Source organism: Phyllostomus hastatus, unplaced genomic scaffold, assembly GCF_019186645.2.
Source record: "Phyllostomus hastatus isolate PE091 unplaced genomic scaffold, TTU_PhHast_1.1 phas_contig_495, whole genome shotgun sequence".
NCBI lineage: Eukaryota > Metazoa > Chordata > Mammalia > Chiroptera > Phyllostomidae > Phyllostomus > Phyllostomus hastatus.
The window spans coordinates 4,003,094-4,017,139 of NW_025333895.1; the positions used below are offsets into that span (position 1 = coordinate 4,003,094).

The 14,046-nt window shown below is 53.5% G+C and overlaps 1 protein-coding gene across 2 annotated transcripts in view; it reads left to right on the forward strand.

The window, feature by feature from the left end:
* Window positions 1–14,046, forward strand: part of STXBP1 (syntaxin binding protein 1) — a 61,983-nt gene that overhangs the window by 24,243 nt on the left and 23,694 nt on the right. For both annotated transcript variants that reach the window (XM_045845994.1, XM_045845995.1), the window contains exons 2-7: window positions 3,965–4,014; window positions 5,634–5,715; window positions 9,161–9,237; window positions 10,118–10,196; window positions 11,802–11,905; window positions 13,552–13,700. In XM_045845994.1, the coding sequence (XP_045701950.1) occupies window positions 3,965–4,014; window positions 5,634–5,715; window positions 9,161–9,237; window positions 10,118–10,196; window positions 11,802–11,905; window positions 13,552–13,700 (541 nt within the window). The remainder of the gene's footprint in view (window positions 1–3,964; window positions 4,015–5,633; window positions 5,716–9,160; window positions 9,238–10,117; window positions 10,197–11,801; window positions 11,906–13,551; window positions 13,701–14,046) is intronic.

Genomic DNA, 14,046 nt, shown 5'->3' on the forward strand with positions numbered 1-14,046 from the left:
TTCTTAGTCCCGAGGGCTAGGGGCAACCTTTGCCTGAGTAACGGAGGTTTACCCTCGCTCTCCTGGGGTTTGTTCAAGAGGGTGCCTTACAGACAAACTGCCCCTCACAAGCGAGCGGCACCCACTCTGGAAATTCTCTGTGATTGGTCAAAGAGGAGGGCGGTGGTGATGTCGTTTCAGCAGAAGGGAGGCCCTTCTCCTCCCAGCCTGGGGACACTGGACTGCTGGTGCGTCTGTTCAGGGCAGCGGGGAGCTCTGGGGCCACAGGACGTGGAATATTCCAATCCCCCTTGGTTTCGAGGGCTGTGGCGATGCTCACATGTCTCCCAAACTTCCAGTTCAGCAGACACTGGTCACGCGGTTTCAGATGCTTTGGCGTGCCCTGGGCTCAGGGGCCCTGATGCGAGTCGCTGTGGAGGGTGGCCATGGTGCCAAGGCTGTACAGACGGGCTTCACAAGGTGAGGGGGGTGGGTTGCAGCTATCCCTAGAATCTGCGCTTTGGGCCTCCCGTTGGTATATCGGGTGCACCTGGAGATGTCCCAGATAACCTTAGACCATCTGCTGTTTTTCTCGGGATTTGGGAGGGCTGTGTTGAGTCTGGGAGTCACCTTGGACCGAGAGGGTGTGGTTGAGAAGGGGCCTACTTTCCTACCCCTTGGGAAGCAGAGTCCCCCTGGGCCATGGCCCTCACAGTTGCGGAGAAGCTGAAGCTCTCTGGGCCCGTTCGTCCCATCTGTGCAGACAGGGCAGGCAGTGGAGCGATGTCGTGGCTATAGGTGCTCATGATTTGGCAGAAATAAGACCAGCTGCCCGGACCGGCGTCAGAACCTCTGTTCTTTCCGCACAAAGAGAACTTGCAAGAGATGGGACATGATGGCCGGGGGATTACTTGTGGGGAAGGAGCCTCAGCGACTGACTCCTAATGCTCACAGGGCTCTAATCCTGTTTCCTTTTTGGTGTTGGATTAGGAGAATGTAGGGCACGATTAGAACTGGCTGTTAACAACGCCCTTGGCAAATACAGGGTCCAGCACAAAAAATGCCCCCTTTTATTACAGAGTCATGAGCATGTAATTCTGCAACACAATATAACACTCAAGCACACCATGTGACATTTGGGGGGAAATGTTCAAATTAAAACTATAAATTACTACACCGACATTATTACCCTACCAGCCACACTCACGCAGGTGTTACTCCTGCCGCCCCGGTGCAGGCCGGGAGTCCAGAGCAGGCGGAGGCGGTGGGGAGGGTTGGCGTTCAGCCGCTCCTCTCCGTCCTTACTGCCTGTGACGCCTGTGACGCCTGTGGCTTCCTCTGTCAAAAGGTGACTTGCATTTAAAGTCGGTACATTTACATTGATTTTGTGTAGTAGCAAAGAAAAAGATGGAAACAAAGTATTACTCTCCAGTTATAAAATAAATTTAAATAAAGATATTGAAACATTCCATTTTCTACTGACACATTAGCAGAGATTAAAAGAAGCACACCCCAAGGTACTATTTCACCAGTCAGTGTGTTGATTTGGAGAGTCATGCAAAGCACTGGTGAAGGTGTCAATTGTGCTTTTGGAAAATCATTCAGCAGAACTTATCAGGAGCCCAGGACGTTTATGCTCTACCTATTTATTTCATACCCAGAAAGCTCTCCTAACATAATTTGTGTGAAGAAAAGCTCTAGGCCCAGAGTTATTCACTGACATATTATTTTTAGACCATTTTTTCCTATTACAGAAAATAATATGCACTTCATGCAGAAAGCTTGGCAGAACATAGGAAGATGAATTTAGCGATTACAGATTAACCGTAATTTCATTGCCCAAAAATCACATTTCGGTGTAAGTTTTTCTGATTTTTCCTGTGTATGTGTACTTTCCAAAAACTGGCCGTGGCATGCCTCTTTGCCCCTGTAGCCACATACTGTGAGCGTTTCCCCCTCTGCTAAGCACTGACCCGGGGAGACCCCAGCCCTAGCTGCTGAAACCAGCTGCTCTTGCCTTCCTGGCTTCTACCGGGACAGCTGGACACTATTCACACCGCAGGCACACAACTGAGCCGCCTGCTTTCACATTGCATCTGTGGTCGCAAACCTCAGGTAGCCCTTTAGACTGTCCAGACATGCTAAAACATCTCTGCAGTAAATTCACTTTCCCGACCTTTGGGAAGAGAGTCGATACCCTCTTTCTTCAAACCTTCCATCTGCGATTCCATTCTGCCCACTCTCCGCCGATGACCTCCCCCCCCGGTGAGCTCTGCCACCAAACCTCCCAGCCCACCAGTGCCCCCTCCCTCCTTCCCACTGATGCCACGCGGTGCCCTGCTGCTGTTGTCGGTGCCTGGTGCCCAATGACCGGCAGACGGTGGCCGCTCAGCAGATGTTACCAAATGAAAGAGTGAAAGCGTGAATATATAGTTTCCCGTAGCATTATTTCTAGTGAGTGTATAGTATTCCGTTGTACAAATGTATCCTAATGTGCTTATCTCTGCTCTGTCATCGGATGTATTTGTTTCCAATTTTTCGCTACACTGAAACATGGAAAATAAATGGCTGTTGGGAAAATTGTTGACTAAACTGTGGACTATTATGCTTGCGTTTAAAATCCTAGGAAGCATTTTTATCAACCTGGGGAAATGGGTTTATTAACTGAAAAAAAAAAGTGTAATCAAAATCACATATACAGCACAAAAAAGCTAGTAGGAAGTAACTAAAATGTTAATTAAGCATTTCAAGTTGGCAGGATTACAGATGATTTTTCTTTTCGATGTTTTTTTAAGTACATGAGTAATACATGGTGTTTTCTTCTTCATACTTTTCTGTGTTCTCCAAGTTTACTGCAGTGAGCGTGACTTTATAATCAGGAACACAGTTCGTAAACTTTGTGGCACACATCAGATTATCGAGGTCAGCCACAAGCCGAGTTAGGAGTCGCCATGCTCCGGAGAGTGAGTGACCCCCGTGCCTGAGAGTGACACTCGCTAATGATGCGTGCTAGCCTCCGAGTCCTTCCAGGCCCCTCTGCTGCCTGGGTTCAGAAAGGGCGGCAGGGGTGGTGTTTCCCAGGAAACCCCTGTGGCTGGGGACGCCTGTGTGTGTGTGTGTGTGTGTGGGAGGGGGTGAAGGAGACCGGGGCTCTCGGCAAATGGTGGTTTGGGCCAAGAACGTCCCACAGATGTGCTCAGGAGTGGGAAGCCTTCACAGCTGCTCGTCACATCTGGTTTTGGAGCTGGGGGCGGGGGGCGGGGGCGCTCACGGGGCCTGAGGTATTGTCGCACCTTTTACTCACTTCACTGAAGGCAGTGGTTCGCAAACCCCAGACCCTTCAGGGAGTCCGTGAGGTCGAAACTGTCTTCTTAATTAGACCAATAAGGTGTTATTGGTCTTCTTTCCTCTGAATCTTTTACAAGTGCACAGTGGAGTTTTCCAGATGCTGTCTGGTTTCTAGCAGATTGTAGAAGCAGACAGGAGAATCCAGCTGTCTTCTGTGAAGCCAGACATTAAATTGGGTTGCAAAGACAGGAGGGTAAAAAAAAAAAAAAAGCCATTATTCTCACTAAAACCTTTGTCTTGCAGAAAATATAGCTACATTTCACTAATATGCTATTTATGTTAACATATAATGGGTTATTGTTATTTTGGTGAATGAATTTCTAAAAGTGTCTCAGGTTTACTATTTCTGACACGGTAAATATCAGTAGATATTCACCCACATAAGCAAACACTGTCTGGGAACCTCCGTTTCTGAAAGTGTCAGGAGGTCCTGAGACCCAGACCTGGAGAAGCAGCCGGCTGAGGAGACGACAGGGAGCTCCCTTTGTGGGGGGCCGGTGGCGGCTCAGGGAACGGATGGGTGGGACGCAGAACAAGGCCCATGGGGAGAGAGACGGCCTGCTCGGTGGGCCAGTGTTGGGATGGGAGTCCTTGCAACCACATTAAACTTCCCTTTCTCCCTCCTTCCCTTCCTCAGAGATCATGCACGACGTGATCAAGAAGGTGAAGAAGAAGGGGGAGTGGAAGGTGAGTCCAGTGGGCTGGTTGGTGGTGGCCTTCGGAGGTGAGTCCCCATCGGGCCGGGCCGGGGGAGGTGCGGAGGCGGGGAGTGGAGACCTCCGTCGTCATGTCCAGAGAGCACAGAGAAAAGAAATGTAATCTGCTTATGCCTCTCATTTTCTGTGATCCCGGTTATGCAATCTCTTGGCCAGAAAGCTTATCTGAAAGGTCACCCGGTGGGGCAGTGTCACAGTGGGACTCCTTTGTTCACACGACGTCTTACCTGGAGCCCGCATGTATAAAGGGAAGAAGGGGTTCTGCCTACGCAGGGAGAGCGGGGCGAGGCCCCTCTGGGCCCTCTCACAGCCCTGCAGCTCCTCCATGGAGCCCGCAAACAGCGTGACAGCCCTCTGCCAGTCTGTCCCCACGTCGGTAACCGCGTGTTTATTCGTACCACTCTGAGAGCGATGCTCCGTGTCTCAGGTATAATGTGCATGAAACCAGTATTTAAGCCAGTCAAACTGATTATGGCCTCAGCGCCCGGAGGTGGCGATGCAAGGAGTGAGCCAACACGCTGTCCCTCGTTCAGGAAGTCAGTGTCTTAAGGGCCACTTGGCTGCCTGGCGCTGGGCCCTGCCTGGCCAGGAGGGCGTGCAGTTTCCCTTGAAGTTCCCTGTGTGTTACTGAAGACTTCATTCCAGCCGTTCTTGCCCCGAGTTGTCCCGCAGTCAAGGGCCCACACGTTTTGAAGTCCGCCGGGCCGGAACAGCAGAGGTGACCGGCCGGGAGGAGTCGGAGCCTCGCGCCGGCCTGGGAGCCTGCTCTCACGAGCACGCCCTCCCCTCCCCCAGAGCGGGAGGCCGTCTGGTGGGGACTCTTTATGCCCGTCTTGGCGGACACAGGAACGTCAAAAGGATCTCGAGGAAGCTGCCTCGTAAAATGCACACGGGCCCTGTGCCGCAGCAGGACGCGTTTCGGGCCACCTCGTGTCTAGCCTCTGTCTGCCACCTTGGTCTGTGTCATTGCAGAAGGAGAAGAGAGCTGGCGTTGTTTTAAGCGCACGCCTCTCTCCGCTGCGGGCTGAAGGCAGGTAGGGAAGGTTAGCCAGAGAACTGCGGGCGTGCCGCTGTTGGACACGGTGGCACGTCCTGGTCCCTCCCGCGTGGACTGGAGCCCAGTCTCCCCCGATGGTGCATGTGCTGCTGAGGGTGCGACCCTCTGACACAGGAACGGCCCCCACCTTCCAGCCATCCGGGGGCAGGAGGGCTCGGTCTCCCTTTAAGGAGAAGTTACGCCCTGAAAAAAATACTCTCCGATGCAGTTTTCTCTGTGTGTGGTGTTGTAGATTATTTCCCTCCCTCTGCTTTTTTATGAGTAATGACCCTCCTCATCATGAAAATTAAAAGTTTAATTTTTTAAGCTTATTAACATTAAATCAAGTCAGCGAGAGAAAACCCTTAACTGCCAGGTTAGGTTTGCGCGTGGGAGAGAGAAAGCTGGCGTGCGTCTCTGCACACTTCTGGCCCATGGGGAATACCGAGACTCGGTGCCCTGCAGCCCGGGCTCTCGTCGAAGTCCCACGCGGTGAGCCAGGGAGAGGAGGGGCAGGTGCCGTTCGGGCCGTGAGCTGGTCTCTCCGCTTGCAGGTGCTGGTGGTCGATCAGCTGAGCATGAGGATGCTCTCCTCCTGCTGCAAGATGACGGACATCATGACCGAGGGGATCACAAGTGAGCACCCCCTTCTTTCTGCCTTTCGGTGCCGCCCGGGCCGGCCCCCCATGCCCGGCTTTCCTCCCCCTGTTCTGCATTGTCTCATTTGGCTTCAGAGCCTCCCGGCAGCCTGGGTGGTAAGACCGTACGCTCCCGAGAGAGACCCAGAGCACCTCGTTCATCACCGAATCCCTAGGCCCCTGCTGGCTGCTCGTTAAATACCTGTGAAGGGATGCCAAAAGGGAGATTAAATCAAGAAAAAAGGCAGGCCATCTAATAGGGGGAAAAAATGGGCAAAAGCCCTGAACAGGCACTGAACAAAAGAAGAAATCCAAAATGGCCAATAAATACATGAAAAATCGTTCACCCAGGGAAATACAATTAAAATCAGAGTAAGGCTGGAATATTTAAACTCCGATAATGCCAAGTGTCAGACAGGGTGTGGAAAAGTGGGAACTGCTATATGACAGAGTGCCAGTTGTCGCAGCTGCTGTGAAAAGCGCTTGGCAGTGTCCCGTAGAGTCGAAGGTAGGCACTGTCCCACGAGCTCACAGGTCTGTGGTCAGGTGTGTGCCCGGGTGCACGTGCAGGGAGGCACACAGGGCACTGTTTACAGGAGCCCCAAATTGGAAACGACCAAAAAAAAAAGTCCATCAGGGGCAGGATGGTCAGCTCCACTGTGGTGGGGTCGACCCCGGAATACTCTGCGCCAATGCAGATGACCTCCGACCACTCACACTAACGTCAGTGAGTCCGGTGACCATACCGGTGAGCAGAAGAAGCAGGTACAGAGAGAACTTGCAGTGTGCTCTACCTTATATAAAGGTCAAGTCCAGGCCAGACAGCCGCACTGTCTTCAAGTGCAGACGGAGCGGCAAAACAATGCAGAGAAGTGACCGCCGCTCCTCTGGACGGCGGTTCCCTTTGCAGGGAGGGCCGGGCGGGAGCTGCCGAGGGGGGGGGATGGGGCGCTGCCGCGGCCCTGGGGGCTCTGCTCCCTCACCTGCGTGGTGCTCGTGCAGACGTTTGCTCCACAGTTGTTAGTGTGTTTGTTTTATCCGATCTCCACAGTGTGTGTGACAGTTTCACAGTGAGTAGTAGGTTTCGAAAACCCACCCGCTCAAGGCCCCCGGCCAGCATCATGGCTGGGACTGGGCTCGGGCCTGGCTCGTGTCCCAGGGCTCTCGTCTTCCCCGGGCTCCTTGTAAGGGGGTCGGCCGGCGCCGCCTTGGGAACTGCGTTGGTTGAAAACCAGTCCCTTTTGGGGTATGATTCCAAACACGGAAGTTAACCTTTGTTCTTGCTCCGAAAAAATGTTGGGTGGCATGCAGCCCCCAGTGGGGTCCCCCAGAGACGACGCCATGAGGTGTGTGGGTCACGGACCGTGGCTGGTCCTCATCAGAGCCACGGCCACACCAGTCACAGGAGGGAAGACACGGAGGTTGGCATTGAGCTCAATGAGTTTAATTCAGAGGTTTGTCCTTTCTCTCAAGACTGTGTCTGTCCCATTATTTGAGGTTAAAAAATGTTTTTAAATTGTGAAATTATGCTGATTATATATTGCAGCTATGCTGTGGATTAAATTCTAGGTGAAATATATACATATACATATATGATTTTGGGGGTATAATCACAACTTGATTCCCTGATTTTTAAGAGCACATTTCCAAATCCAGTTTATTACCAGAAATACAGCCCTGTAAACAGGAGTGCCTAATTTTTGGTGTGACTTTCTGTTTTTCGGCTATTTAAAGCCAGGCTCACCCCTGTTTCAAGCTTATAAAGGTATTTTCTTCATCAATTTTTAAAAACAATACTCTTCTCTATCAAAGCAAAAACCATACGAAGTCGGGCGGCGGGTGCGGGGAGCCAGGTGGTGCTGACGAGTCTCTCACAGGAGCAGTGATGCCCACCCCGCCCCCTCCCCCCGCCCCGGGCCGGTCCCCCCAGAAGCAGCCCCTCTGCTCCTTCCGGTTGTCTCCTTGCCGTCTCTGAATCAACACTTGCGAGGGAATCCCGGGACTCCTCCGTGTTAGACGCTGTCTGCCGACTTCCCGTGGGGGAGGAGGGCCCGGCTCTCTCCTGCTGCACGCGGACGCCTCCCTCCCCAGGAGGCGGCTTTCAGAAGGTCCTTGTCTGGCAGAACTGAAAAGTTAGCGACCCTGTTATGTTGAATCCCGAAACATTTTGGGGGAAAGTGTTATTGGCTTATGAAATTCAAAAATGTACATCCAGTGGTGAAGTAGATGGTTGAGGGATGTGGGTATTAATGTGAACATTATCTGGGGTGAGAAGTCTGTGTAAGTGTTACAAGGGATGCACCTGAAGTGATGCTTTTATTTCCCTCAACCGCCCGCAGCGGAAGAACAGCGCCATAGTAGGTACTGCCCCCCTCTCTGAGAGGACAGCACCGCGGAGGTGGCTCTCCTTAGCTCTGTCAGGTGACCGTAAGGTGACGGCTGTCCCAAAGCTCCTCTCTCCAGGTGACGTAGTTGACATAACCATAAACGAAGAAGTGAATCAAAACCCCCTGGTTTGATTTAACAAACCACAATGTTTAACCTTGGAACTGTGGAGAGGGACAGTATTATACAGAGGGTATGTTTGGAATGTCCTCGTTGGATGCAAAACAGAAAATGATAAAACTACCCAATGGTTGATAAATAGACCCAGCCTGGAAACCCGAAAGGAATTGGGATTATTTGGGACAGACGAGGAAAAAATTGAAGGGAGAGGCAGAAGATTATCCTTGCCGGAATGAGGCTACATTTTCCATTTTCAGTTAGAGCAGATCAAGGAATTTACTGAGACTGAAACGGCAAGTGGGAGGTATCCAGTGTGATGAGTGTCCGGTTCTCTGAAATCCTGAGCGGTGCGGGGCAGTGGGACGCGGTGTGGGACAGTGGGACCCGGTGTGGACAGTGGGACCCGGTGTGGGACAGTGGGATGCAGTGTGGGAGACAGTGGGACGCGGTGTGGGACAGTGGGATGCAGTGTGGGAGACAGTGGGACCCGGTGTGGGACAGTGGGATGCAGTGTGGGAGACAGTGGGACCCGGTGTGGGACAGTGGGATGCAGTGTGGGAGACAGTGGGACGCGGTGTGGGACAGTGGGATGCAGTGTGGGAGACAGTGGGGACGCGGTGTGGGACAGTGGGACCCGGTGTGGGACAGTGGGATGCAGTGTGGGAGACAGTGGGACGCGGTGTGGGACAGTGGGACCCGGTGTGGGACAGTGGGATGCAGTGTGGGAGACAGTGGGACGCGGTGTGGGACAGTGGGACCCGGTGTGGGACAGTGGGATGCAGTGTGGGAGACAGTGGGACGCGGTGGCTCTGTGGAAGGGGCAGTGGCCCCCCCGGACGTTATCTGTGCCGGTCGGCAGGCGGCCTGTGTCTGCGCTCCCAGTTCTGTGATGACGGGTTGTGTTTTCTCACTCACGGTGGCTGCTGCTCTTTGTCTAGTTGTGGAGGACATCAACAAGTGCAGGGAGCCGCTGCCCAGCCTGGAGGCCGTGTACCTCATCACTCCCTCCGAGAAGGTGAGCCCCTCCCCCAGACGAGCTTGGCCGAGGGCACGCGTGCCGGCCTGGCGTCTGCGCGGCACAGCGTGTCCGCAGTTTCTAGGTGAAGTGCCCATGGGACCCGCTGCTCTGTTTAAGCAGGCAGCCCCCTGGACGGAGAGCGGGGGTGCGGGGAGGAGCGGCGGGAGCACTGAGCTTCCTGAAATGCAGCCGCCGTCCGGGAAGCCAGTGTCGGGCCATTCTGGCCCCCTCCCCCTTGCACTCCCGGTCTGGGTAAGAAACCCCCTTCATCTAGTTAGGGGTCCACCTTCCACACTCAGATATTTTTGATGCTTTCAGGTTGATTTCATCAATATCCGATTAGTGTTCAGATTTACCCATCTCACCGTTTCGGTGGTTTGGTTCAAATCAGCATCTGGACGAGGTCCACCTCCTTGCTTTTGGTTGATAGCCGTCTTAGGGCTGTCTTGCAGGCCCCGTAAATTCCCACCAGTTTTCATGCTTGCTTTTCACTTTTAAAAACCGACTCACGTATGAGTTTCTGAAGATGCAGCTACATTGCCAGAACTCCATTGCTGTGAACCTCTTGGAAGGTTTCTGGCCAGTTTCCTCTTCTGTGGGTCTCTTCTCAGGAGCCCATGTTATGGTGGCTCCAGCAGCTGATGCTGTCATTCTGGAATGATCTAGGAGGCTTTTGTTTGTGCTCTCAATCCTAATTTCAAGTCCCCAGAACTCAGTTACCGCCGAACATGAGTTATAATCATACATGAGAAATTCCCTGATGCTTTGTGCAAGCGGCTCGAAAGCCCTCTTGGGTGTAACTGGGTCCGGATGTAGGTTCCCTTTGCTTCCAGAGCTGGACTCTGGACTCAGCGCCCTCTCCCTTCCCTCTCCACAGTCCGTGCGCTCTCTCATCAACGACTTCAAGGACCCGCCAACCGCGAAGTACCGGGCCGCCCACGTCTTCTTCACCGACTGTGAGTACAGCTGTCACGTGCCACCTGGTCCTCTGCGTCCGCCTTCCTGCGTGGCAGGGCGGGACCACAGCCACGCCAGGGAGATAGGGGAGAATGGAGTTGTCACCGCGAGTGTCCTGGTCTTTTATTTTCTTTTCAGAAGAAAACATGCATGAGACACAAACACAAGCACCCACAATACAAACCTGCTAGGCCGTGCAGCCCTTCCCGATGAGAAATAGCGCCTCCCCCTAGGATTAGAGGGTTCGGTGGCGAGCAGAGTTGCCCCCGGCCACCCTCGGTGTCTCACCATTCGGACTTCCAGCCGTCCCTGTCCACTCCAGGGGGCTTCCTCCATCCCCGTCCCCGAATCAGCTAGAGCCGCACCACAGCCTGGCATCCGGTGTGCTCTCAGTGGAGGTCGTATGCGTGGGGCCCGGGGCACCAAGGTCTTGGTGCGTCCTTGTTGGTAGCAGAGAGAGGGGAGCATGGCTGGACAGCTGCAGAGGGCACCGCAGTCACGGTTTCCCCCGTGTTCTCCTCCCTAGGAAGGACCCGCAAACTCACCCCTGAGGACGCGGGGAGAGGTGCTGGCAGGGAGTAATTTTGTGCTATGTGAATGTGGGTGGCAAAGAGAGCGGGAGGACGACATTAGTGATAGTAATGGAACAGTAGTAACACGTTTCTGGGACCCTGCCCCCACGTGCAGCCCAGGAGAGTCACGTGACATCATGGTTCCCCATCAAGGGCAGCCAAGCAGCTGCGTTCCTTAGAGGGTCCCGGGGAGACGCCTGCCTCACATTACCCACTGCTGTGATATTCCTGTCTTTATTTTTCGTAAGCGTGTCAGATGTGTATATGGTGTTTGTATATATTACACATCTTTTCTCTTCCTTTTCCCTTCTTCATTTTTTAAAGACTTTATTTATTTTTAGAGAGAGGAAGAGAAGGAGAGGGAGAGAAACATCAATGTGTGTTTGCCTCTCGTGCGCCCCCTACTGGGGACCTGGCCCGCAACCCAGGCATGTGCCCTGACTGGGAATCAAACCGGCGACCCTTTGGTTTGCAGGCCGTCGATCAGTCCACTGAGCTACACCAGCCAGGTCCCTTATCCCTTCTTAATCTCTTCTGGGTTTTTATTTCCTCTCCTCGACATAACAAAATCTCTCAATATCTCAGTCCTTATTGCCCGTCGTTTCTCTGTTCTGTGTTGAGGGTCTTGTAGGTGTTTCAATATTCCTTCTAGAGCCCAGAGGTAGTGGATATTTTAGGATGGGATGAACTCTTTATTTGCCTTTTTAAAATCCAAATAACGGCCCTGGCTGGCGTAGCTCAGTGGATTGAGCGCGGGCTGGGAACCAAAGTGTCCCAGGTTCAATTCCCAGCCAGGGTGCATTCCTGGGTTGCAGGCCATGACCCCCAGCAACCGCACATTGATGTTTCTCTCTCTCTCTCTCTCTCTCTATCTCCTTCCCTTCCCTCTCTAAAAATAAATAAATAAAATCTTTAAAAAAAAGATTTAAAAAAATCCAAATAACTAAAGAATCCACCAGACACATGTGACGATTGAAAGGAGCCCGCAAAAGGACAGAAAAACCCACTTAGTGTCTTCGGTCATTCTTGCAGCGTGTCCAGACGCCCTGTTTAACGAGCTGGTAAAATCTCGAGCAGCCAAAGTCATCAAAACTCTGACGGAAATCAACATCGCCTTTCTCCCCTACGAGTCCCAGGTGAGGCTGAGTCGGGAGTGCGTGTGACCGCGTCTCTGTTACTCCGTCAGGCACTCCAAGGGGGCGGGGGAGGGGAGACGCCAGGCTCTGGACTCCTGCAGCCGTGCTGCAAGTGGGCGTGTGGGTGATGGAAAGAGGGGGTATCCCCAGGGGTCTGCCCCGCCCTCATCTCACCCCGCAGTTGCATCTGACCTTCTGGAAGCCTTGGTGCCTTTCTCTGTGTGCACTGCCCTTGCTCCCGTGCTCACTCCAGCTGGCCGGCTCCTGACTAGCCAATCCACAAGGAGCCTGGAGGGAGCGACGGGAAGGGACCAGACAGCACCCATCTGCTGTGAGGGAGCCTGTTTTTGTGTGCAGAGGGCCTCAGCCTGTCACGTGCTGAGAGAACAGATGGTGGCCTTCGTCATTCGCTGTTAACGCTTCCCGTGCCAGCTGCTGCAGCGGCACACCACCCCCTTGGAAGAGCTCACGGCTATTAAACCAGGGAGGGCGAAGCTGGCTGCGGGAGAGCGCGCAGCATTGCTGTCCTGGTGTCGGGAGGTTTGCTGAGATGCCTTCTCCGGGCAAACAGAGACACGAAACAACAGGACCGGTAGCACTCTGTAGAGATAAACAAATGGTCGTGGCCCGTGGGATCTGTGTAGGTCCGCCCCTAGCCACCAGGGAGGGACCTATTCTTAGCACAGGAGGGACAGAAAAAAACGTCTCTGTCCCGGCTCACTGGGCCGACGCCCGTCCCCAGCCAGCCCGAGTGCAGGAAACGTGTTTTCTCCGCGTGAGCCCCGTCACCGCCTGGGTCGGAGAAAGTCCAAACGTGTCATGTTTTATAGATATTTGAAAAGCAATAAATTTTAAAAAAACCAGCCCTCAGGTTTTCTACGTGATCAGGGTGGTTTACATAAGTGAGCTTCTGAGAGGATACTGACAGCTGGTAGGCTAGGCAGTTTAAGAGAAAACTTGAAACTTCTGGAACTCTCCACAGAGAAAGAAGAAAGAAAAAAGAAAAACAAAACATGCTGCTGAGGATATGAAATTATTAAATCAAAAGGCTCCGTTATATGCACAGAGTCGCAGCCCAATTTCTAGCTTTCCCTTTGCCTACTTACTGAACCTGCAGCGGCCGGGACGCCCGACACCAGCCCCCTCTCCTGCCCTCCCCCTGGCCCCCTCCTCGCCCGCCAGGCACTGCTGCCTCGGGGCCTTGGCACCAGCCACCGCCTCCGTGTGGAGGCCTTCCTGCCGGCAAGAAGCGCCCCCCCCCCTCAAGCCCTGGTCCAAATGGCACCTTCTCAAGGAGGCCTCGTCCACCCTGACAGCCCTTGCGGGCATTCTCTCCCTGCTTTATTATCTTCCCAGACACTTACCAATTTCTCACACGCCATAAAGCTCACTTTTCATTGTGCTTATTGTTTATCATCTGCCATCCCTTCCCACGCTCCACGAGGACGGTCCTGTTTGGGTCACTGGCAGCTCCCGGTGTTTATTTAGCGCAGTGCCCGGCACTGCGAGCAGCCCAGCCCGCACGCGCCTGAAAAGTCAATGACAACGTGTTCCGTAGACTCACCGCCAGGGTGGGGGGAAATTCCGACAGCGCGCCGTCCTGGGTGCAGACGCTACAGGCGCGGGTACCTTTGCCTCCTCCCCAGGTGTACTCCCTGGACTCCGCCGACTCTTTCCAGAGCTTCTACAGTCCCCACAAGGCTCAGATGAAGAACCCCATCCTGGAGCGCCTGGCGGAGCAGATCGCGACCCTGTGTGCCACCCTGAAGGAGTACCCCGCCGTGCGGTACCGGGGGTAAGGCGGCGCCGCCAGGGGCTGCCCCGACGCCTCTCGCGCCCTCAGTTCCCCTGGCCATTGTCTCCGGAGGGTCAGGGTTTGAATGTCAGGCGTTCGTAGTTATTCTTCCAGTGGTTTCCTCATTTTCTGAATTTTACTGTGAGTATAGTGCAAACAGAAAAGAGCATGAGAGATACGTGTGTCCAGTTATGAGGAACTAAAATATGAACCCCATGTGACGGCAGGCCAGGTCTCCTGCAGTTTGTCATCTTTTTCTGACCTTTAGAAACAAACACCATCCTTGCAGAAGACGTTTCAGAGTAAGGTGAAAGAAAAAGAGCGTTTCTCCGAAGGACACATTGCT